We start from the raw sequence: 23,980 nt of genomic DNA, 5'->3' as shown, positions 1-23,980 counted from the left end.
TGGTTTCAAGCAGGTTAAAGTTCTTATTAGATCAGCTGGAATGTTGTAACAAGATTTATTTTGGTGCTGTATGGTAGAAAAGAAAAAAATCACTGAGAACATCTTTTTCTTTGTGACTTTTTAGGAGAGAAAAAAAAGCCTACAGGAAATACTGCTGCCACTTGTTTCAGATAGGACTTTTAGGGACTTGAGATAGAACTTTTAGGGCTGTGAATGTCCTTGCAAGATCTGGGAAACCCATTCCAGAAATTATTTCACTCTCCAAGGAAGTGTTTGTTGATCCCTATTGTGGGCCACACAAATGGGAAGGAATGCCATGTACCCACTGAAATAAAATAATAACACTTTTACATTGGTTGTAAATTGCAGATATAATCATGCGTCCTTTTCCGTTATCTGGAAGCAGTGTGTTCCTTTAAAAGCTTACTAATTTTATTTTAGAAAGGGAACATAAGTATCTGACTCACTCTCTCATTCGTCTGCCGTAGAAAATACCTTCTCTTCAGTATTCAAGGCATCTAACAATACTTATTCACGTGCCTCTTGTTTCTTTAATAACTAAATAAGCATTTCTGAATAAGTACCATTAAACCAATTAGCACAAACATCTATTGTATTGTTGTCGATAAAGGAATAGCCTGTATTTACTCTTTCTGATTCAACCCTTCCTCAATTAATAAATATCTTCTGAGGAGTCCGTGCTAGTAAATCTCCTTTGACCTCTCTCTTCTGCTGTACCAAGGCCATGTGTAAGCGCTTCCTTGGGAAAGGAGTTTAGTTCTTACTCTATGTAAGCTAAATAAGCATCACTGAGTTTGAGTTACCTCACAGCCTGTGGCTGTTTTCCTGTGCCCACTCCCAGGTTTGGGTGGCATATTGGCTCTGGTTTCTCATCTTCGTTTAGTGTGATGGAAGACCCCAAAGTCATCCATTGGACATGGCTGCTCATACTCTGCTCCCTGCGTGCTTGATGTCACCCACCTGTCTGACTACGTATTGCTCGTCATGCCCAATGAGTTTTATGAGTTTTTACATACATCCAGAAAGCCATCTTTTCCTATTAATGCAATTTATATCAATGTGTATGAAATAATAATATTTTGTATAATTTTGCTCACTTATAGTTACACCTAAGCATTGTTAGTTATTTTTCTGAGTGTATTAATAAGGAAAACATTGGTGTACAGAATAGTTTCCCTCAGTTATCCCAGTGGCAAGGCAATTAGTGCATCTCTGCTGGCCACTGACTTGAATCTTGCATGGTTGTAGTGCTTTTATTCACAAGCTGTCACTGTTATTCTCTAATCTATCTAGTTCACAGGGAAATAAAGTATGCCATCTTTCGGGATTGCGTTGGAAATGGAAATAATGAATAAAAGATATTTAGTTTAAAAAAAAAAAAAAAGTAATGCCTAAACTAAACTGTAGCCTGATTCTTCAGGGAGAAAACAAAATACCTGCTGACAGCTCTTACCATAGTGACGTTCTTGCTTCTGTCAAAATATCAGACGCCCCATCATTTCCATTGGCATTTGCAAGACTCATTAAAGAGATGCATAGGAAAGCAGAATGTTTTGATGGGTGAATTTTTCAGTTGGAATCCCTTTCTGTAGCCACTGTTTCAATTGAAAAGAATTTTTTTTCTGTCTGCATGCACTCAGTTTGATTAGAGAAGGTTTGGGAGCAAGTGAAGTTGAAGGGCAGATAAGATATTAAAATTCAGCAAAGTGTAAGTTTTTCCACCTGTTGTGCAACTGGACAGTGAGAACTTCTGCTATTATTAGAGAAAAAGAGATATTTATAGTGCAGATGAACTGTGGGACCTGGGATGCGCTGCTCATCACTTGGGTATCTGTGTGTTATTTACAAGCGAGTGAAATTCCTCCTTTACAGAGGTGTAAGGCAGAGTGAAGGCCATAGCAATGTCCACTTTGAGATAAAGATAATTGCTCAGCATTCAAGACCTCCTCCTTTCAGGTTCTGGTGCTTCTAAAGAAATATTAGTCTTATCTCCCTAGGATGTGTGTGCCTATTTCTGACGCTTGTGGAGAGCGGCCCACACTATCTGTGTTGTGGTTAATCTCATCTGATTAATAGAGGAGAAGTCAAACATCTGATGTAATTGGGACTGAGGCACTGAGCACAGGTGTGTGAGCTGTCATTGAAATAGGAAGATGGATGCCTATGGAGAAATAAGCCTTTAATGTGTCATTTAGTACTGCAGTGTTTTCTTGTCTGCTTAGCTTTTCTAGATATGGGGCAACCACAATCCTTCTAGTTACAAGAAAACAGCATCCTGTGATTTCGTAGCAAAGTGGTTGTTTGTGACTTTCTTTCCTTGGAGTATAGATTCCTTTACTGAGTTGGAAGAAGGCTCCCCTTCTTTTTTCCAGACATATTGCCTAAATAGGAGGGATGGTTATATATATATACTGTGCCAACAACTAACTGGTACTGGGGCAGGGTACACACTTGATAGCTGGACGTCCATGCTTAGTACCTGGTGCTGACAGAAAGGATGACAGACTCAAATACAGTGTATTAAGTAGTAATCTGCCTAACTTCATCTACTCTTTGTCAATAATAAACCCCATAGGACACCAATTTTTTTTTTGTCCGTGTCCACACACATGGCAGAGAGAGGATGAAACTATGGAGAAATAGGAGCGAAAGAGGCAAAAATGAGAAAGTAATTCCCTGTCCAATTACCCTTATCCACACCGCAGTTGTTTGCAGTCACTTTGTCTGGCTGTGTCGTGCTGATTGGCAAAGAGCTGCAGACAGGGTAAGAACAAGTCCATTGCAAATAGGTCTGCATGACTCCAATTCATTGGAAATTTTCATTTAATACTTACTAAGTATTAAACTTTCTTTGCTTCTTACTTCCTTGATGAGATGGACTGGAACATAAATGCAGTCAGCTCTGTGTTTATTGTAATGTGGCTTTTAAAGGAAATAACAGATCATGGGTAATTATATCCCTCCTTCCTCATCTCTGTTCTTCAGAAGCGATTTAGGCTGCCTCATTATAAGCCCTGTTTTCTTTACTCTGAGAGCTTCCTTAGGAGCTTTGCTTTCTGTTTGGCACCTCTGCAGTGTGGAAGTCACCTTTTTACTTCATGGATTTTTTTGTGTGTGTGTTTTTAACAAGAAAGGTCAATAGGGCTGGTATTTTAGAATGCATAGTCTTAGGTAATGAGTTTGGGAGACTCCTCTGTGCTTTTGAAAAAGGAAAACCATTTTAACGCTTTCCTTCACATTGCTGGCATAGTGCAGTTTTTGACAGCTGCTCCTTTACTGTGATTGCCAGATTTGCCTTTACTGTACTTACCAGATTTGGTGATGTATATTAAAGGCTAAACATTCTGGTCTCTCAATCCAGCCGTTGGGAAAACCATTACTTAAAGAATGATGTGATGACAACAACTGCAGTAACAGGACCTGTCATTACATTTAAAGACTAAGAAGGAACCGTTGCTGCAATATCAAATGCATACTTTTGTACCTCACTGGTTCATCAATTGAATATGTGTTCAGTTTATTGTTCAGCTTATTAATGGAAGTAAACAACCCCCTAAACCTTCACACTGCATTATGAGAGGTACTGAGCTCTGGCAAACAACTGGAAAAGATAACCCATTAAACAAGCTGGCCTTAAAACTGCCTATAGCAGGCATGAATCCTGGAGCATACCTGGCAGTCCCAAGTTCCATGTGTTGAACGAATGAAAGAAGCCCAGTTCTTTGCACCTCTGTGGTTCTGTATGGGTGCACTCAAGGTTTGCACCAGGTCTTTTTTGTTTGGAAAGGTGTCTTGTCAGATGAACAAATATCACCATATAATGGATGTGTAGGTGGTGATTATAGGATGAGAAACATCTAACTTGGGTGATAAAGTACGTGCCTCCAGCTGTGAAGTGACTGAGCAGGGAATATTTCAATGACTGAATCCTGAATGCTTTATGTTGGTAGGAACCATCTACTTCCTTGGGAAGAGGAGGAAGAAGAGTTCTTAGAGCCCCAAGAGTGAATCCCTGTTGTTTTTGTTAGCTTGGTATGACAAAAGGAATTCAGTGGTGTTTAATATAGGTGGGATTAATTATTTACTAAGGCTGGATCTATTTGGTTTTAATGTGGATGCGCTTATGTGGATTAACCAATAACTATAAAGACCAGGAAAGCAGGAATAGCACAAACCAGGTCTTCCTTGATGTACTTTTATTTTATTTTTAAGCTAAAGCACATCAAAAGATTTATGTCTGACAGAGTGAATTTTTGTGTGTTAGTGCACCATCCTGTCCTGTTGTTGGAAAAAGAAGAGACTGTAAATGTAAGTGTATTGCATATTCACTTTGCAATTCTTCTTAACTGTTCCCTGAGTGGCTTGTCGTTTGAGCAATCATAAATGATCCATGATCACATTTGCCACTGCTCCTTCCAACAAATGAAGCAATAGCAGTGTACCCTGTAAATCCCGCAATACAGATGATCTTAGAGTGGAGGTAATGAGAAGATATTTTTCCAAGTATGAACCGTATTGCTGCTTCTTTTTTTTAATCAGCATATACATCTGTATCTTGTCTAGCCGTGATTGTGTTCAACTGTTGAGTTCAAACATCACTTAATCAAGATTCTCAGTCCTTTATTGACATGACTTGTTAAGTTTGCTTTGAAATAGGCTTTGTATAGGAGAGTTGTGGTGTCTGTTTAAGTGCTTGGTTGAGTCACTGCATTTACCTTTTGTGTTAAATTACTCTATGGGTAGTTCTACTAATAATTTGTAGCAACATCCTGAAAGAAATACAAGGAACTCAGGTCTGCCAACTAATTCCTGCTCACATGCAGCTGCTAGGCATTTTTTCTTGTTTACATACAAGATAATAGTGCCTTAAGATTTATTTCATAACGGCTTCTGAGATGCATATGCTGTTATTATCTACATAAATTTCTTTCAGTGAGAGATCTCTTATACAAACAACTAATTTTAATGTCCAGGCACTTTCAACTGAGCAATGAAGAATGAAGTAATTCCTTTTAGCTGATATCACATTAGGACATCTTTCTTACTTTCTTAATTCCAGTGATTTGAAAACAAGATAGGCTGCCCAGAGGCAAATGAGCTGGTAGTGCTGCTGCTCTTCTACCTGAGCTCTATTGCAGGAGCTCATTGTCCTGCAGAGGTAATAGGTAGGTAGATTTTCATCGTTGTGTCTTTGAAGTATGGTTAATATGAATCATTAGGATCATCCTAAATCTGTGCTGTGATTTCTGAAGAAAGGAATTGGGTGCAAGGCAGTGGTAAATTAACCTAGCCGAGTAATTAATTGTATCAGATGGAAATTTCAAATTCTTCACTTTCGTATACCTGTCCTCCTTTCATGTGGTTAACTGAGGTCTCCCGAAGGATTACACTGATTGAAGAGCCAGATAACTGCTGTTACCAGAAGTGTGAAGGAGGCATTGAACTCAATGAATCAAATAAATGAAGGGATTTGTAAGGCACAATTCAAGTAAAAAGCACTTCAAAGATACTTGAAAAGGCCACATGGGTCAAGTTAGCTAATTGTGGATCTTAACCTATGCGCTGCATTCTGGCCCAGATTTGTGCATACCTGTGGGGGTGGGCCATGGGAACAACGCGTGTGCTGCTTTCTTCATGGTCTGTTACGTTGCCTGCTGTCTTTATAAAATTAAAGCTTACTGAAAGCTTTTGCATACCATACACTGGTAAGGCTTGTCTTGTTGAGATTATTTTTCCCTTGTGTTAGCTAATATAAGATTTCTGTTTTTATTTTTATAACCTGAATGCTTTCAAGGAGCTGCAGGTCTTCTCTGTGTTTTTGCAAATTCCTTTTAGGAAGTACTGAGGTAGATCTGTCCAGTTACCCCTACAGCTCTCAAAATGCAGAGTACTGGATTTCCTGGGGAAGGAGTTGCAATTTTCCATACTGGTGTGGCAGAATACGAGGCTGTCATGGCAGCTAATTAGATGGGAGAGGCAGTGCTGCTTTTTTCCCCTCATGCTCTTCCATGTTATGGTAATCTCTTATAAAGAAGCACCTTAAACTGTAGTGGTTAAATTTAATAACTGTCTGTAAAAGTCATTTAGCTGTAGAAATCCTTTGCTATGGAGCAGAGCTTATTTACAGCTTCCTGTGTGCTCGTTCCCTTTATAAAACAGTGGGCAATGTTCTGTTGTAAGTACACCTTTGTTTAGGAGAAGGTATGAAATATCAGGACTGTGATTTCCATGAGATAACAAGATTGTCTAAATATTAAGCAATGAATTGTGAGGACTAGAATCCAGAATTGGTACCACAGGCAGTTAAGAGTTGTAAGTGAAAATTGCGTTGGTTGTGTAATGGATTGGCAGCTAACACAGTACTTGAAATTCATTTGGCATTTACATGCACGGTAAATTCCAAACGAGCTCCTAAGAACCCTATAAAAAGAAAGAAGTGCATGTGTGGACTGCTAGTCCCTCCCTGTAATCCTCATAGTATCAGGTTATCATCTGTGCATCATCGGGAGTTTTTTAATGCATGTGCAGAGATGAGTTACATTCCCAGTTATAATACATTTCCAACACCATCAGAGGAAGTAGACTGTTGTTATCTTCTCATCTGATGCTTGCACTTTCCACATGAATTTATCTCAGTTTTTCTGCCCTGCTGCTTTTATGCAGTGAATATTGGTAGATCCCAAGAAAATACAGCCACGAATTTTATTACCAATGAAGTGATTGCCCAGCAGATCGCATTCACACTGGCAGCTTGTGACAGATGTATATATAATGGTCCTAAATCATTGCATGGATTCACTGCGTTCTGTGTTTTACTTGAATAAGTTTCAATAACAGTTATCCAAATAAATTAAAATGCCGCTGTCAAGATCACCAGCAGGAGCTGAAGGCATGGACAAAACATATTAAATATCCAATTCCTTGTGGAAAACCTGTGAAATAAATTTTGCTGAATCTGAAAGCGGCAGATTCATCTCCGCTGTTCGTTTTTCTTCTCTCACTTTTATTAATCAAGTCAACTTGTAATTGAGCTTATTCCAGAAGGTTGCTTACAGTTCTGGGTCTGGTTCTGTATCTGTTCCATCAGTCCTGGTTTACTTTTTTTTCTGAATTATAACTAATTTTCCTGGAAGTTATATACTATAATACTTTATCTAGGGTTTCCAATACCTACAAATGAACATAGCTTCTCAGAAACTCCAGATAGATTTGACTGCCACAGTTATTTCCTTTTATAAAATTATTGCCTAGTTCTTAGAATTGGGGTTTTATGTGATCTTAAAACTAAAAATCTACTGACAACTCTATTTTAGACTCTCGTATTTTATCTTAGTGCCCCAGAGATGCCAGTTCTGGATGTTGTCAGTGCGTGCCTAGTGGTTTGAGTAGCTCCCCATCCACTTCCTTTGTCTCCAGTCACTTCTTATCCAGTTGGCAATGGCTTATTTTGACTCCAAGCTGCTGGCTCTGCTTCTCCCTGTGCTTGCTGGGGAGCTGAGCCAGACCCTCAGGGGCCGGCTTCACTCCACTGCCTTGCTTGCAACCACTGTCTCCAAGTAGCATCCTTTCCACCCTTTCCTGTCAAACTCTCTTATAATCTCCTATTTCCCAGCACCCCAGGACTTACTCATTAATTCATGCTGGAGCAAAAAGTAAAGGAAGCTGTGCAATGGCTTCTTTTCTCTTGACCTCACTTTCAACACTTGGTCATCACAGTTTCTGACAACCAGCGGGGTGCTCAACATTTATCTGTACTCACATTCATAGATCTGCTGGTGTTGAAACATTTCTAGAAAGCATCAACTCTTTCTACGTAGCTGACAGTGGTTTTCGTATCTCTCCAGGCTCATTATAGCCACCTGTTCAACAGACTAAGTTCATCAAATCATTTTTAATCATGTTTGTTGGGCTGTGGAGCTGTGCCAGGGTCCTACTAAGCAACAAATGGGTTCAGAGCAGGCACAGCACAGATACTGCTAGAAAATAGTTCCCTCTGGTGCTTATCTTCTTACCAGCTTGCCTATGAAGGGTAAGAATTTATCAATATTTCAGATTACTCGGGGACAAAAGAGCAGGAACTTGGCTTATTTACCTCACAGTGGTAACTCCATTTATTTTGCATTTGTACCAGAGTAAACTAGGGAAGAATTAGGCACAGAGCCAAGTCATCTTTGTGTTTCTTAAATAATCAGCCAATTCTGCAAGGAGCTATGCTGATGAATATTTAACGAGTGAGAGGATCAGATGCTATTCGTTAAAGCCAAATATTATACCATAATCCATATCTTCCTGTTCTCAACCAGGAGATGTTTTTAGGGGTATGCTTTGAAAAGAACTCTGAGGAATGCAATCTAACCGGTGCTTACAAAGGCAGTAGATTTTGCTGTGCAAGTACTTTGGGTAAGATTTGACCTGTAGTGTTTTACTCTAGCTCCTCTAGGGTGCATGATTATCTGCAGCAATTCACTTGTGATTAGACACTAGTCTAAGAAATAGAGGGTTTTCTATTGCACTGGAGGGAGATCTCATCAGGTATTACCCGCAGTTTGTTTGGACACTAGGTTTCTGCTTGTGCAGATAGAAAGTAGGAAACTGAACTTTTAACTCAGTATAATCAGGTCTTATCCATTCATATAATAACAGGACAGTTCTAAATGTTTTCTGTTGCTGCTCTTTGTTACAGTACCTGTGTTTCAGTGGCATAGTGCAATGCTGCTTCATGTTGAGAGGCATTAAGAATCTGAGAGTTTCAGCAGGTACATGGCAGGTATTACTGACAGTAATAAAAGTGAATTTTGACCCAGTGCCTCATAATTACATAATGAGAAAATTGCTGACTTTTTTAGCACAGATGTTCATGATTATGTAAATGACAGCTTATGGAGGACTTGTCTGCTTAAAGTTCTCCATTGATCTGCATCAGCAGGAGTTCCACACGTACAAAGTAATGGGCAAAAAGAAACCCCTTATGTACCCTAACTCAATTTTATGTACGTACCAAAGGCTGAAATAATCAACATATGGCCTTTGCTGTGTTGCTTCAATGTGAATGACAGCTTGAGAGTTCACAGCCTACCTTTCTAAATTCTGTGGCTTTTTTAATCAAACCTGTTTTTCCATCAGTGACTCAAATGGATCTAAATTAATGACTTCTCCACTGAGTTAAGAAGTACAGACCTTGTACAAAGTGATAAACGTCCCTTACTGAGGAAAACATATTTTTTTCCAGTCATCATTTTCATCTAAGCTAGGCATAACACTTTTTCATACTGAATAGTATGTTGGTCATTTTGCATTTTAGTTGCTGATTCTTCACATTCACAGGATGACACATTGTTCAGGCTGCTGCTAATTACGTATTAGCTATTAAGGTAATTGGCAGCTCTCAATTTAGCTGTTGTGATTACAAAGTACTTGGTAACAGGATGATGGTGCAAAAAGGTTCCAGCCAGTCTTCCTGCTGGGAGTCAGTGCTGCTCCTGTTCTCCTGTCTGTGTGTACAGGTATGAGCCTGGTGTAGAGTTTCATCTGTGCAGTGCTTATCACCATAACACAGATAGTATGGCAGTGCAAACGTGTGCAGGTGTGTAGTCATGTATACATGTGTAATCCACTCCTCTCTGTCAGCAGTGGTCTCAAATCACACTTTGGAATAATGTAGTGTTTAATCAGATCTTGTTTCGGCCAGAAGGCATGTGTGAACTGCTCTTTCTTGATGATTCTTGACCTGTTTGATGGCCATGCTTAGGGAGTGTTGCTATTAGAAGCTGACAGATTGTATATCAAAGCTTGTGTACCACAGCACATCATCTTGAAAGGATGAGTCGCTGTGACCTGAATCCTTTGAAGTGTTTTTGAGATTGTAGTTTTTGGTTGTTGTGGGTTTTTGTTTGTTTTCAAAGCTGTCTTTGCATGTCTTAACAGATTTTCCCTTCTGTTTTTAGACTTCGCTGAATGTTTGTCTGTAGGGAACTAAACTATTTGGGAAGCACTCAGCTCATTACATCAGTACATTCAGGTAGATTCTGAACCTACTCAGGATTGCCCAGGTTCAATTTGCATGGGTAGATGGAGTAATAATGTACTTTAAGCAGAAAACTCTGGACAGAAAAGTGTCCTTCAGTGAACAAACTACTAATAATCTGATGAGTCTTATATGCAGATGGTTCTCAGACACCTGCAGATTCTGTTTAGGTAAGATTTGTAGCAAAGTGAATATTCCATCCATTAGTTCCTCCATAAATCATTTTAGTCTATCATTTTATATCATTGGAACACACACTTTTATAATGGAGATTTTATTTGGAGGAAGTTGATTTGAGGTCATGCAGGAAGTGTGTGAAACTTGATGCGACGTGAATGAGAAATAGCATCTTCTCAAGAAGGACAGGGTTCTGTTGCATAAGCTCAAGTACAAGATCTTGTCTGTGGAGGACACAAGTTGTCTTAATACTAATTTTGCATTGACTTCTAGATACAGTACACTACATCAAAACCTGCTTTAGCTCTTCTACAGTTACAGTCTGTATTCCAGGAGCCATGACCAAATAAGCTTCCAGGTTTGTCTGGTTATAGGAGATCTTGTTTCAAACTAACTCCCTCAGTGAGAACAGGACAAGCAGTGAACATGTACTTACTGAAAGAGTTTATTAACTAATTACAGACATCCTTGGGAATACTGGGAGACTGCTTGACAAAAAGCCAAAGCACACCCAAACCAGTAAAATGGCAGCACCTTTTTTGGGATCTTGGATTTCTGCTGGTCTTCAAGTCTAAAGGAAATATCCTACCAGCCTTCGCTTAGTTGGACTATTAGATTTATTGATGTGGTCTGGCCTCTTGGTTAGGGAGCTGCACTCTGTGTTTGGGACATTTTCTCCATTGTGCTGCAGCTGAGGAAATTACCAGCTCTTCTCATCCCCTGTAATTTCTCTGCAATTGGCTGCTCACTCAGTTGGTAGCTCTAAGAATAGTTGGGTAGAAATGTCATTCATTGTTCACCACTGTAGATTGCTGTCTTAGACCTTCAATCTCTTTTCTTTAATGGCTACAAAATAGATTCTTTCATACACAAAAGAGATTTTGAAATGCCTCTTTTATACTTTTTCAGGGGGAAGTTTATGATACAGGGTGAGACTTTTTAAATAAAATGGGGATTTATCAGGCCTGAAAATCCCGGTGTCAACAGGCGCAGTTTCCCAAGTGCAGTGCTCTATTAGAGCTGTACGCCTATGATAGGTTTCAGTGTTCATGGGTCCCCATGCCACAAACCAAGCCCTTCTGCAAGAAATTCTTTGTTTTATTCACATGATTAACGTAAGTAGCAGATACATAGAAAACAAATTGAGTGCAGTTTGTATCATCTCTGAAATAACGGGGCTTTTAGGGCTGTACGGATATTGTCAGGCACTTTTTGGACTGTAACATTTCAGCAAGGAGAAGGTCTTGGTCTGAAGCCCCATTTAACTTACATTAAGATTACTTGGACTAGACAGTGAAAGTGGTTTTTTGAAGAATTCCTTATCTTGTTGGAGTGTATTTGGGGTTAATAGGACCGACTCTCAGGTATTCTGTTAGGTACATTCAGAAGTAGAAAGTTTGTTCTTCATGGAAATAAAAACAACAACACCACACATTGGAAATCATAAGTACTAATACAAATAACCAGTTTGGGGAGTATTTCTTGGTGTAATAGGCAGATTTCTTTCTTTCTGGCTGGTATGAAGTATGTACAAGAGTCTGGCATATAAGCTAAGGGTGGAAAGAGATCCCTTTATGATCTGGATGTCAAAATGGAGCTTCATGGTGTGCTATTAGGACACACTTGGACTTTTTTACACTTTGCATAAGTATCTTTCACATACTTTTCAGAGGTGGCTGATGGTAAAGGGCAGTGGGATGTTTTAATTCCCCAATTTGCCTTAAACGAAATGAAAAAACCCTGCCTGAGGCTTTTCCTGCAAACCTAGCAGGTTGCTATGGATTAAACTACTTAATCAATCTGGACAAACTGTTCCATGCTGCTCATAGTAGTCAATACCACCAGTCACTTGCCATTTCAGCAGCTTAGAGACAGACAATCCTTCATTCTGCAGACAGAGATGTGCCAGAAAGCCAAAGTTGCTAAATAGCCTCTCTAGAAGAACCTATAAAATCTTGTTGTCTCCATCCTTTCCCATCATCATAAGCTAGTAGCATAGCAACTGATGAAGCTGCTTGAACTTGAGTTGACCTGAAATTACATGTTTCACGGTTTATGTGTTTACTACTACTACTGCCTTTCTACTTTTTTGTGCTTGTTGAATTTACATTTGCAGTCCCTGTGGGAGATTAGCAGCTTGTTCATGCAGAAAGCTGAAATAGATTTAATAACACATGATATATGAGCTTAAGTAGCGCCCAGAGTTAGAAGCATGAGATAGAGCTAAAGCTGGCCCTGACTACTGGCTGTTGAGAATTCCTTGTTTTTGAATGGGATGTGGATGCAGTTTTCAGTATCTTTGTACAGAGTAGTTGCAGCCATAAGAAAGGAGACTTCATCTGTCTTGGATATGAAAGTTACCTTGAACATTGTCTGAAATTGTCCATTTCTCTCCATTGACTATAGAGGGAACTTGAGATGATTAGTACAAGCTTGAATATATGGAAGCTACACATTAAATTTTAGAGTATTGCCATCAGTTCATGGATATGTAAGTTCTTAACACATAGGAGTGTGTTGTGTTGAGTCTCTCGTGAAAGATGTCCGTAACAAGAATGGTATTCCATAATAGTGTCATTCCATAAGCAACAAGGAGCATGATGCTGTTTCTCTTGTCATGATGTCATTGTGTAGCTATTCTGTGGTTGAGAAGATCACACAAACATTAAAAATGAGTTAAATGGCCATTACTCGCAACCCTGGGGAGCTTGATGCTCGCATAGATTAGCTGGAGACTGCCTGTGCACTCCTATCTGTGTAAAGAAAGGTTGCCTTCTAGCACTCTGAGAGCACAATACTTATGAGTGTGTCTTGCTACAGTAGTGGAGGTTTTTGATTCTTTTGATACAGTTGTGTCTCGTCAATACTGAGCCATTAGGGAGCCTTGGGAGAGTCTACAATCACCTTCTTTTTTCCCTCTTTTACACTACAAATGATGACTCAAAGAGAAGCATTCAGTTCTAATCTATGTGGGTTCTTGTAATAAGCTTTACAATTAGAGCAGTCTTCCATCTAATTCACTTAATTTACGCTGGGAAATGAGATACTGTTCAACTAATCCAATGCTATTTTCTTCTTTATTAGAGAATGAAAGCATCCTTGGAGGCTCTGGTGGGATTCAGATTAAGCTTCTGAGAGACAAACAGTATGAAAGGCTAATGAAATAGCATGCTATGGTAATTCCCAATCAGTATCCGTGCCCCACTCCTTTAACCTATAACAGAATTAGGAGAAGAGTTGGTAGGGGGTGATGGACTGTACCAACTCTTTCTGGTCTCAGGGTAAGTTCATAAATCTCTGTTTAATAGGATGACACTGATAAACTTTGTTAAGTAGGGTTTGTTCCACCTGTCTTATCTGGTGACTGCAGTGCTTTCAAAAAGGTTTCAAGAAGTTTTCTGAATTATCTTACCTCTTAACAAACTTCATTGCATTCCCCTCTTTAAACCCAGGCAGCTCTGTTGCTTAATTTAGAACAGACATATTCAAATCACTGAGGAGTATTTCCACTGCTTTTTAAGGGGGAAATGTATAGAGAATGTGTTCCTCATTCTCATCAGGCTGCAAGTTCTTTAGAACAAAAGTACTACACCTACCCTGCTGTGAGATGTAAAGGATATAATTCCATACGTTTTGACTATTAGCTCTTTGGGAGTGTCAGAAGATGAGCATCTTGTCAAATATTGGTTATCTTGCTCCAATAGCTTCTTTTTTCTTTCTGTGATTACAGTTACTATCCCCAGAGATCTGCTCTGCTCTTGTTTTATTGCCATTGCGTTGAGTTTTTTGACCACTTTGTTTAGTTCTTTGACACCATTCTGGATCGCATATGTTTTCTCCCCTGCTTCTTCTACATATGGGCTTTGTTTTACTGCTTTTTATTCTCTGTATGATCTCCTGTACTTGTGCCTTTTCAGCTCTCACTTCTGTCCTTCTCAGCCAGATCGCTGTGATTGCCTTGCTGTCAACTTGCAATTCCATTTCTACACAAAACCTCCCACTTTCCACCTTTCCCACTGTAAATACCAACAACCTTTTGTTTCTTATGCTTTTGGAAACTAAAGCATTTCCTAGCTTAATCTGTCACATAGATCTGCACTGTATCTGCTCCTTCTGCTTCCCCATGACATTGATGCCAGTACTTTTGACCGAGTCTTCTACAACTTCAGTTTTTGGGAAGGAATTCCTGCCTCATGACGTGGTGGACATTGGCTAATATTTGTAGGTGACCTTTTTGTTGTAAGACAGGAGACAGTTGATCAAATCATGATGTTGTGTCCAGTCCCTTGCAGGCAGAGATATTAGCCGTGAAAGCAAAAGTGAGAAGCAGATGACATGCTATGACGTGTGGTCTGTATCATACCGTACTGAAGCTACTTACTGTGTGCTAGTAAATTCTGCATTGGAAGGAGTATCACATGGAAAGGACTGACATTAATTTGCTAATGCATTAAACAATATGGCAGCATCTAATTGCATCTCCCCAGTTACTACTCCAGTGTCCTGGATCTTTAGCTAAGTACCAGCCTGCCAAGTTCCCATTCTTTCTGTAAGTCTTTGATTGTTAAGCACATAAAAATCTTCTGATTGTTCCCAGGAATGGCTGCAGTGTTGATCTCAAGAGGGCCAACGAGACACCTGCACACCCGCTGGGCCTCTGCATGCAGTGCAGGAGTGCTTGTGAAGGATGAGAAGTGAAATGTTTGTAAGGGTGGTGATTGCAGGTTGGGACTGCTGTGTTGGGATACAAATGGGATAACGGGATACAAAACCAGCTTCTCGCAAGAAAGGCTTTTGCATCCTTAGGATGTATGAATCTTTGTTCTGTAGACTGTAGAAACCCGGCATTGTCTTCTCTCTCTTCCGTGGATTTTTGCTTTAATTAAATATTCAGAATTATTGATTTTAGAGCTGGTTCTGGGCACTTTTCTTTGAGAGTAGGCAGACTGGTGCAATTTACCCATGCAGGTGAATTAATGAATCACTTTATTAACGCCACTGGCACATTTCTTCCAACACAGTTGACATATGCCATTGCTGTCAGCCTATTGCATTACCGAGAGACTGATTTGAATGTCTCTCTTATAGACAAAAGAGCTATTAGTACCGTGTCTGTCAGTGCAGTGAAATGGTCTCATGCTAAATTTCGTCAAATCCTCATGCTGTTTCTTTGTGCAGTTAATGGAACTGGAAGTTCAGACAGTCACTGGAAAGCAAAATTCAATGGCTGCATTTATAACAGTAACGTGCTCTTAATAAGCAATATAAATACCATGATTCAGAGCTTAAAATGCTCATTACAGGGGTGTAAAAGTAGAAGGAGTCACACAGATGCTGTTCAGACATTTACATGACTGGCTCGAAGCTGTCATTACAAACAAGGTGTGCAACACAGCTGTGCTAAGGTGACAGATTTATCTTCAAGGACAGAGGTACGAAAAATCCCAACAGTGGCACTTCAATGTGTTGCCACTTCATTTCTTAAAACAGCTGGGTTTGCATTCTTAAATGTAAATTTAATTATGTACATTCTCAGTAGCCACTGTTTGTGGCTGTTGTGCCAAAAAACACACAATTATGTTCTGTTCTGCAGTTTTTGTTTTATTAGAAGAAAAAGGGTTCTAAGAAGCTTGACATTTGCCTTCTGGCCTCATCTTTACCCGTTTCACCTGCTCAGTGAGGATGCCGTGAGAAAATTGTGGTTACAGTTCCTATTAGTAGGGGAATAAGCAATATCAGGTTTGGAAACACAAATCCTGCTTGTCCAGCAAATAGCAGCTCCCCATCCCCAGCTCTTTAACCGCCAAAGAATGAAAAGCACTGTGTGTCTTTGAGCTTGTAGTTGGAGCCTGTGCTCTTGGCTGTGTGCATGTGGGTCTGGGCAGGCTGCAGCTGTCTTGCTGCTCTTTGGGATTTCTGGCTACAGACAGGACATGTACTACTGATGTTACAGGATATCAAGCACTGTGACAGGTATAGACTGGATGGCTCAGGGAGCCTTGTAACAATAGGGGTTCTTTTTTATCTTAAATCATCTCTTGGCCAACATGCAAATGCAGGGTTGATTTTTTTCTAATGCCTTTCTCTTATGAATTGTATCACAGTAGACAGTGAAAACAGTTCTGATGTTTCAGTATTCAATCGGCTATTGACATTTCTAAGCTGAGTTCTTGCATTTGGTGCATTTTTAAGTTCAGGTGGAGACTCTGGTCAGCTGGAGGTTTGTCCTGTGAAACTACTTGGGATGATACAGATACTGGGAGACTCTTTTAGGGAGCTTGGGAAGTCCTTACGTAGTACTATGTGCTGTAGAAAATCAACATGTAACTCTTCTGTTCTTATGCTTTGCTAGAAGTAGACTTGGAACTGGTTTTTGAGTGTGACAGACCTTTGGGCTGATCAGGTTGAGCTGATGTTGTGTTCCCATGTGTATGGCTGTCTATGGAAGCAGGGCAAGAAAAAGTATCCAGTATTAACTAACTCTCTGTAAAGCCATCAGCTACTTTCCCTTTTGTTTTACTCTCAGATCAGTCTCTTCTATCCCTGTTTAAAAAGCAGCAACATTCCATGGCTTCAGTTTTGCCAATTAATTTTCTTGAATATTTTGTAATTGATGTAAGCTGTTCACATAATTCCCTTCTGTCATGAGATACTTGCATGAAGTCTCAAAACACCAAAAAGCAAAAAACAGCCATCTAATTGCAACAGCAACCCCAAAAAATAACATCAGCAGCGTGCCAATTTGGCATAGAACGTTTTTTACTTTATTATAGAAATCAGAAGCTCTGATTTAGAGCAAAGCAACAAACAAAAAAACCCCTCAACATTCTCCTGTTTTCACGTCTCAATTTGAGACAGCTTCTTTGGCAGTTCCTTTCTGGTGCCTGGGAGAACAATGGAGGTTTTCTAAAGGTCTCTTGGTAGAGTTTGCCCTTTTCCTCTGGACAGATCAGGGATGTCATGGTGATGGAACTTCAGCCTTCTTTCACAAGGATTGATATAGCAAGATCTCAGCTGTGCTCCTTTCCAGCTTCGTGCTCAGGTCTTTTTCTTAGTGAGGGGATTATTGCTTTCCATCTGGGATTGCAGTGGTTTAGAATAGGCAATAAGCAAGGGCTTGTTCAGGAATCGCCTCTCTTTTTTCTTAAAGATGATACAAACTTTCAGACAGAATTAATGCAAGTGACATTCACTGCAACATTTAAATAGCTCATTGGTTGTCCTAGTGGGTATTACCTCTTCTATGATTATCTCCATATGGAATATAATCAACAGTTTCTGTTTGTATTTAGTAACGGATAATAAAATTAATGGCTTTAGCTCTGTTCCAGTTAGGCTGAGTGTGTTTCTTGCAACTGTATTTTCAAACATTTTTTGCCATGTCTGCTTCCTCCTATGCTTCTGCCAAAAGGGAGTTTTTCCCTCAGTTCTATTTGGCTTTTGAACAGGCTGCTTAGTTTTCAGCAATCTCATCTTGCTTTTTCACACAGGGGTTTTAGATGTGAGAGGTAAGTTGGGCTGAAGTTGGCAAAAAAGAGTTCAGAAAAAGCACTCTGTGAAATAATCTTAATGTACCTCTGGGTGCATTTCCGAGATGAAAGTCATTGCTGATTGGGGAGTATTTGTCACACTGCTGGGAGAACAACTACATGCCTTTTACTTGAATGATAGTCAATCTAGTACATTTTACAGTTGCTTACACATTGGTCATCTACTGATCTACTACTTAAAGGATTACCCAGCACCTCCTATGAAGATAACTGTAGTTTCTTTCACTGCAGCAATCAAAATCTGTAACATTTCATGTTTTCATTGGGAGCTCCATTAAAAGCTCCAGAACTGTTTAGACCTCTACCAAGGACTGATGGACCAGCTGCTTCCTGCCACGTTTCTAACAGACTTGTTGATTTTTTCCAACATAACATTTTCTTACATCATCTTTATGGGAGAGAAAAAAAGTAGCGTGTTGAAGGTGTCTCCAGCAAATAATTTGTCTTCTATAATACCGTTTTCCTTCGCAATTGATCTCAACGGACAGAGCTTAGCAGTCTTCTATTGACTTTCTCCATCTTTTGGTCCACTTTACAGTGTTTTACCACTGAACTATACAGATAACTGGAAAACTAAGTATAGAACATAAACTCTGTTCTCATTTCAAGCTTTTTCACCCATGCTGCATCCAGTGCTTTGTCACGGAGCACTCGGTTCATCCTCTTTTCTCTCCCTCATTTTGGAGCCTTTTGAGCTCAATTAAAGCAATTGCTTAGAATTGTCAGGTAGAGAAGTATTCCAGTAGAAGGGTAGAGATACCCAGAAGCGGTTGTCCAAGAGTAAAATGGGTGCTGTATGTGAAGTATTTCTCTTCTTATGGAGGGCAGAAGAGTACACCCTGAATTCCATCACTGACTGCATAATTGGAACTACTTTGTGTGCAGGGTAAAATCTATGCATGTTCAGTAACTATTTTGGGCTTGTACTATGTCTTTTCTTTTCTTGAACCCTCATTTTTGTGTCCATCCTGGGACTGGCATTCAGGCTAGATGCCGTCCCAGTTGCAGCAGCCCAGTTCCAGGTGTGCTCTTCCCTGCAGTGTCTGCAGGAAGAGGGATAAAGGCTGAAAGGGAGCAACATGGTGGACAAAGCTTGCTATATAAAATATGGGCTGGATGGATCAAATGATGCTTAAAATACTGCTGATTGCAATTACATGTGTACAGACCCAATCTGTTTCCCTGTTAATCGAGGTTGCAGAAAGGTTTTAATTACAAAAGGAAGCTGTTAGCATGAGGCTGGTCATCTGTAACTGACAAGTGGGTTTAGTTATAATGGCCAAAAAAAGGTCCTGGTTTATGTTCTAGTTGTGCTAAATAGTGAATAACTAGTTAAGATCACTTGCAATAGTTTGGCAAAGAGTGATATTGAAAAGTAGCTTCCTGTCCAGTTGGTGCCAGTAGGAAAGAGCCCATTATGTGCAGTGAGGTGTTACTGAGTCTTGAAAAATTGCAATTACATCTGCTCATCTTTGCTCCTTCTGTTTGGAAAATGAGAACAGTTTCAACTCCTAATATTCCATTATTCTGCAACATCTCTTCCTCTAATGTTATTAGAGAGACAAAAATGAAGGGGTAGATGAAAATGGAAACCCTGTTTTGGCAGAGGTGGAGGGGAGGTGGTTTAGATCTGTCCTGAAGTAGGCAGGGAAGTAATGCTGGATGCCGTCTTAATTTAAATTGCTTTGGCAATATTAGTTTCTAAACTTGCTAGACAAGACTTTAATGTCTGGTTAGCAGGACAAACTGTTCTATTAATTAAACTCAGGCCCATAAATCTGTTCTAACTGGCAATCAAATCCCAGAGTAACCTGGATCATGCTGTTGTTGAAGCATCACCAGCCCAGGAGAATGATGCTTAATATTTCATTTGTCTTGTGCTCAGCTGTAATGTGACTTTGCAAGATGTCATTTTTTGCACTGGGAATAAAAATCAGTGAGTCCATCTTTTAATGCTCTTGCACCAAGAAAAAAGCAATAAACAATTTAAGATTTATAATGATGTGATTTTTAATGATAATGTATCAACATGCATTTCTTGAAAACTAATTATTTTATTTTTAGAGAAATAACTTTACTGCATAGCTGATTGTGATTAGATAGCCAGAGGAGGTGAATTAGGTAACGTTTTAGTTGGTACTTTTGTATTTACGCTGGTTTCTGTATATTTGTTTCTCTTCACTCAGCAGATGTTAACCTGCAAAACTTCTCCAGAGGGGAAAGTGCTCTGGTCCTCCATCCCGTGTTGCTCCATCTCCTTTCTTCCCCATTCCCGTGGTTCTGCCCTCTTGCTGTTTTCTGTGCTCAGTGAGGAATCAGCTGTGGGAGTTGCAGAGTAATTCCCATAGGGCTCTAAAATTAATGTCGTGATGTAACATTCATAGGTTTCTTTTTTTCTCAGAGAGAAATGTCCTTTTCGTTGCCTTGTTTTCACAAGAGAATAGGTTTTGTGTCCTCTGGGCTGAAGGCAAACTGCATTAGAGTGTGGCAGAGCAAAAGCTAAATGAAATTAATGAAATTGCTCATAATCTTGCACAGTTCAGCTCGGGTTTTCAAAACCACAAAGCATATGCTATTCATGTGGCTTCCAATACCCAGGTGTTATTTCCAACAGAGGGGGATGATCAGGCAGGCAGGGCTCAGGAGACCATCAGTGGCTTTTGTCACAGGGTGCTGCTGAGATATCAGTGCTTGTCTTTGCTTTTCTATCACAGAGGTTATATTCAGTGGCTGAGTTCCTCGTGATGCTTCTCAGACATCTGGGCACTCTTCCAAGTCTCACACAGACTTTATTTGGGTACTTCTGCTCATGAAATTAAGCAAGTTCACAGTCAATCCTTGGTGCCTTTGTTTTTTTTAGCTCTGAGCTATCAAAGCTCTCAGTCAGTTTTAGTGGTGCCTGGAGTGCAGGACCACTGAAGGATCCCCAGTGTTTGTAACTGCAGTACCTTCTCAGACAAATAGCCAGTGCTTTCACTGCAAATCTGTCCTATTTTTCATGTATGTTTGCCTCTATAAAACTTCAGAATGAACAAGTGATTTGAGTTTTCTGCTCTTTGCTAGTTGTGTCATTTTAAGCACTACACAGGTGTGCTCAATCTGTGTTATTTAAGACTTCTTTTCCTCCTCCTATGTTCTATTGACTGCCAGTATGTGTATGCGTAAAGGAGGAAATAAGTACAAACCTTCTGTTCTTTTAAATGTATGACTGTTGTGCTTTATATTTTCAGCAGAAGTTGCTTTGTAAGCACTGTATTTTTTGAAGTGGTGTTTCTGCATTGGTAATGCTACCAGTTGCATTAATACAGCAGTGCAAGGGGCAATAACTTCAAAACAAATATAGTGCCTTTTTATTGTTTTATTTCTGTAAAGCAATAAATACTTTCATAAAAAGAATATTCCAAATGAAAGATTTGGTAAATAACAGGAAAAATTCAATAACTAACAATGGACTGGGGGCAGACTTGCTTTACAGGTACATAGTGGAAGGCCTCAGGCCTCTCATGATTTCTTTTTGTCTACAGAACCCCCAACTCCTATTGCTCCTCCTGAGCTGCTGGCTGTCGGAGCCACCTACCTGTGGATCAAACCCAACGCCAACTCCATCATCGGAGACGGGCCCATCATACTGAAAGAGGTGGAGTATCGGACGACCACTGGGAACTGGGCAGAAACCCACATTGTGGACTCTCCCAATTACAAACTGTGGCATCTGGATCCAGATGTGGAGTATGAGATCAGACTGCTGCTGACTCGCCCTGGAGAAGGAGGCACGGGACCACCTGGACCACCACTCACAACAAGGACAAAATGTGCAGGTAGTGTTTCTGCTGCTTTCCAGTACTGCATGGATGTTTTGGTTTGCTTACTGATGCATTAACAGACAGGACTTTACCTGTCCTTCTTGTAGATGTGCTTCTTTGGAGATCTGAATGAACTTTATGGATTTTGATATGCTGTAGGTATATTTTGACTTTTTATCCATGGACAAGTGTTTGAGAGTGTTGTTTTTATTCATGCAGTGTGTTTGCTTGCAAGACTTTCTTCCACAGGGTATGTCTGCTTTCTGTTGAAACGGACAAGCAAACGAGAGCTTTTCAACTGATTCTCCAGTAGGCAAATAGATCTTAGGACTTGACTATTATCACATTTTCACCCTGCAAGTTTATAGCAAAATATGTGTTCTTCTTAAGTAGAAGCAGTTCAGTGTTGGCTATTCTGTGCAACAGGGATAAGCGGTAAGCATTGAATTGTTAGAATATATTTCTGTATTCTATTTGATTGTGCTGATTGTTCCTCTACCTTCTGACAAAGAAACCTATTTGAATACTGCACAGTGTCTTCCTTTTTGCTTTTCATATTGGAACAGATCAGTTTTGATCCAAGGTTATGAAAAATCTTTCTAAAGCATTTTGGACTTATCAGTTAAAATTAAAGGATCACATTCTTCATGTTTCAGGTATATTCATCCCATTTTCATAAATGGATCACTAATGGAAATCAAGAATAGTGCTCCTCACTGTCTCTCACAGCATAAGTATCCCTAGCATCATCCTCTTCCTTTGCCAAAGAAGCCTGGCAGGTTGAGAGTGCAGGGCAGAGCTGGGGGCACATCCCTACTGCCTTTGCTTTTTGTGTGGCTTATACAGCAGTGAACATCTGGAGTCTCTTTGAGAAGTTTTGATTGGTAAAAAAAATAGAAAGGAAACTTTAGCATAAGGATTTGGCAGTTGGGTGTTTGCTATATTCAGCACTTATACATTGGCAGAAGACAGATGTTTGGAGGCTTTACTTCAGTGGTATGGATGTTCTGCTGGCCTCTTTGGGAAATGGCATGTGCTGTGCTTCCAGCTGTCCTCATTCACTAGTGTTGTGGTCACGTCGGTGTCAAATTTTCTAACCTTCAGCAGAAATAACCTGGCACAGTGCATCTCCATGTGGAATTATGACATGCTGAGGTTGGGTTTCTTGCAGCTTTGCAGGCCAACTTTCTGCGACAGCCAAACTTGCAAGCCTGTCTGGTAATACTTTCTAGGTAATACAGGATTAAAAAAAAAAGTGGTTAACTTTGTGCATTATGACGGCTTGTACAGGAACCCAAATTGCTCAATTTCTTGCTCTGATTATCAACTGATGTCATAAAGGATGATGTAGATAATCTATTAAAATTGGCTAAGTGGTGCTACTTGCTGTTTTCCGTCCTAGTTTGCTAATGAAAATCTTACTGGAGAAGGTCATTCTGTTAATATATGTTGCAATTTAGAGCTTGTTAAGGCTGATGATGGTGGCATTTATGTTTTGTTTAGGGCACTGGGTGGGGGAACTTGTAGCGATCTTTATGGACTCGAAGGAAGAGACCTCCCTACTGTCTGAAGATGTATGCCTTCTAGAAAGGGCTAACTGAAATGATAGACAAGAAAACATGTGGTATTTCCTGATTTTCATATGTGGTGGCAGGACTACAAAATAACCTATTTCTGGTATAATTATACAAAATTTTCATAGTAAAGGCTTTCAGAAATGTACTGAATGAAGAAAGCAGCGCTACCTCCTTGGTTTTCCTTACAGCGCCCAATGAATGACATCAATTGAAAGAGAGTTGTTGTTTTCTAAATAGTTCAGTGATGAGCAGTTCCACTTTTTTTTCAGCCCATTATTTTCTTTTGTCATTGTGTTTTCTTAGCAGGGAGGGAAGTACCAAACTCCCACACATTTGTATGTCATCAGTAAGTGGTGAAATGGTCCTGTTTTATGTTGTTTGTAACGAGTCTTGCTTTAAATAAACAGAAATAATACAAAGTTTTTATTAAACTAGATAATATCTTATTTTTTATAACTTATATATAATATATATAATGTATATAATTTTTTATAATTTCTTTTTTTATCCCACTGGTGGAGCTTTTGCTTTCACACAGGATGGTATTGCAGGACTTCATTTATATTTGATATTTAGAAATGATACTGAGAAGTAAGTCCTACCTTGCTTTCTTCCAGGAAAAAGCCAGATGCAGGGAAAGGGCAAACCCTGCCCTTGCAAATAAATGATTATTTTTGTTTGTAGTTTGTTTCCATAGGCTGTGATAGGTCCTGACTTGGGGTATGAGAAGGTTAAATGGTCTGGCAGTGCATTGGCAGTCACAGGGAAGAGACAAGAGAACAAGAGAAAGACTGTTGGAGGTTAAAACCAGACACAGGGTTGAGGAGC

At 39.7% G+C, this 23,980-nt stretch overlaps 1 protein-coding gene across 2 annotated transcripts in view; it reads left to right on the top strand.

The window, feature by feature from the left end:
* LOC146752385 (receptor-type tyrosine-protein phosphatase T-like) overlaps positions 1-23,577 on the top strand; it is a 170,875-nt gene extending 147,298 nt beyond the window's left edge. Inside the window, exons 9-10 of one of the 2 annotated variants that reach the window (XM_085531988.1) lie at positions 21,297-21,590; positions 22,232-23,577. In XM_085531988.1, the coding sequence (XP_085388114.1) occupies positions 21,297-21,590; positions 22,232-22,254 (317 nt within the window). In that variant the 3' untranslated portion in view covers positions 22,255-23,577. Of the gene's footprint in view, positions 1-21,296; positions 22,049-22,231 lie in introns of those variants that run through there. The other variant, XM_085531987.1, reaches the window with a different exon arrangement.
* Positions 23,578-23,980: the final 403 nt, after the last annotated feature.

This window comes from Coturnix japonica, unplaced genomic scaffold, assembly GCF_054131305.1.
Source record: "Coturnix japonica strain WE unplaced genomic scaffold, WE-NBRP24 Scf046, whole genome shotgun sequence".
In the NCBI taxonomy this organism is placed as follows: Eukaryota; Metazoa; Chordata; class Aves; order Galliformes; family Phasianidae; genus Coturnix; species Coturnix japonica.
The sequence above is the reverse complement of the archived record's forward strand: the minus strand, read 5'-3'. Positions and strand labels throughout refer to the sequence as shown.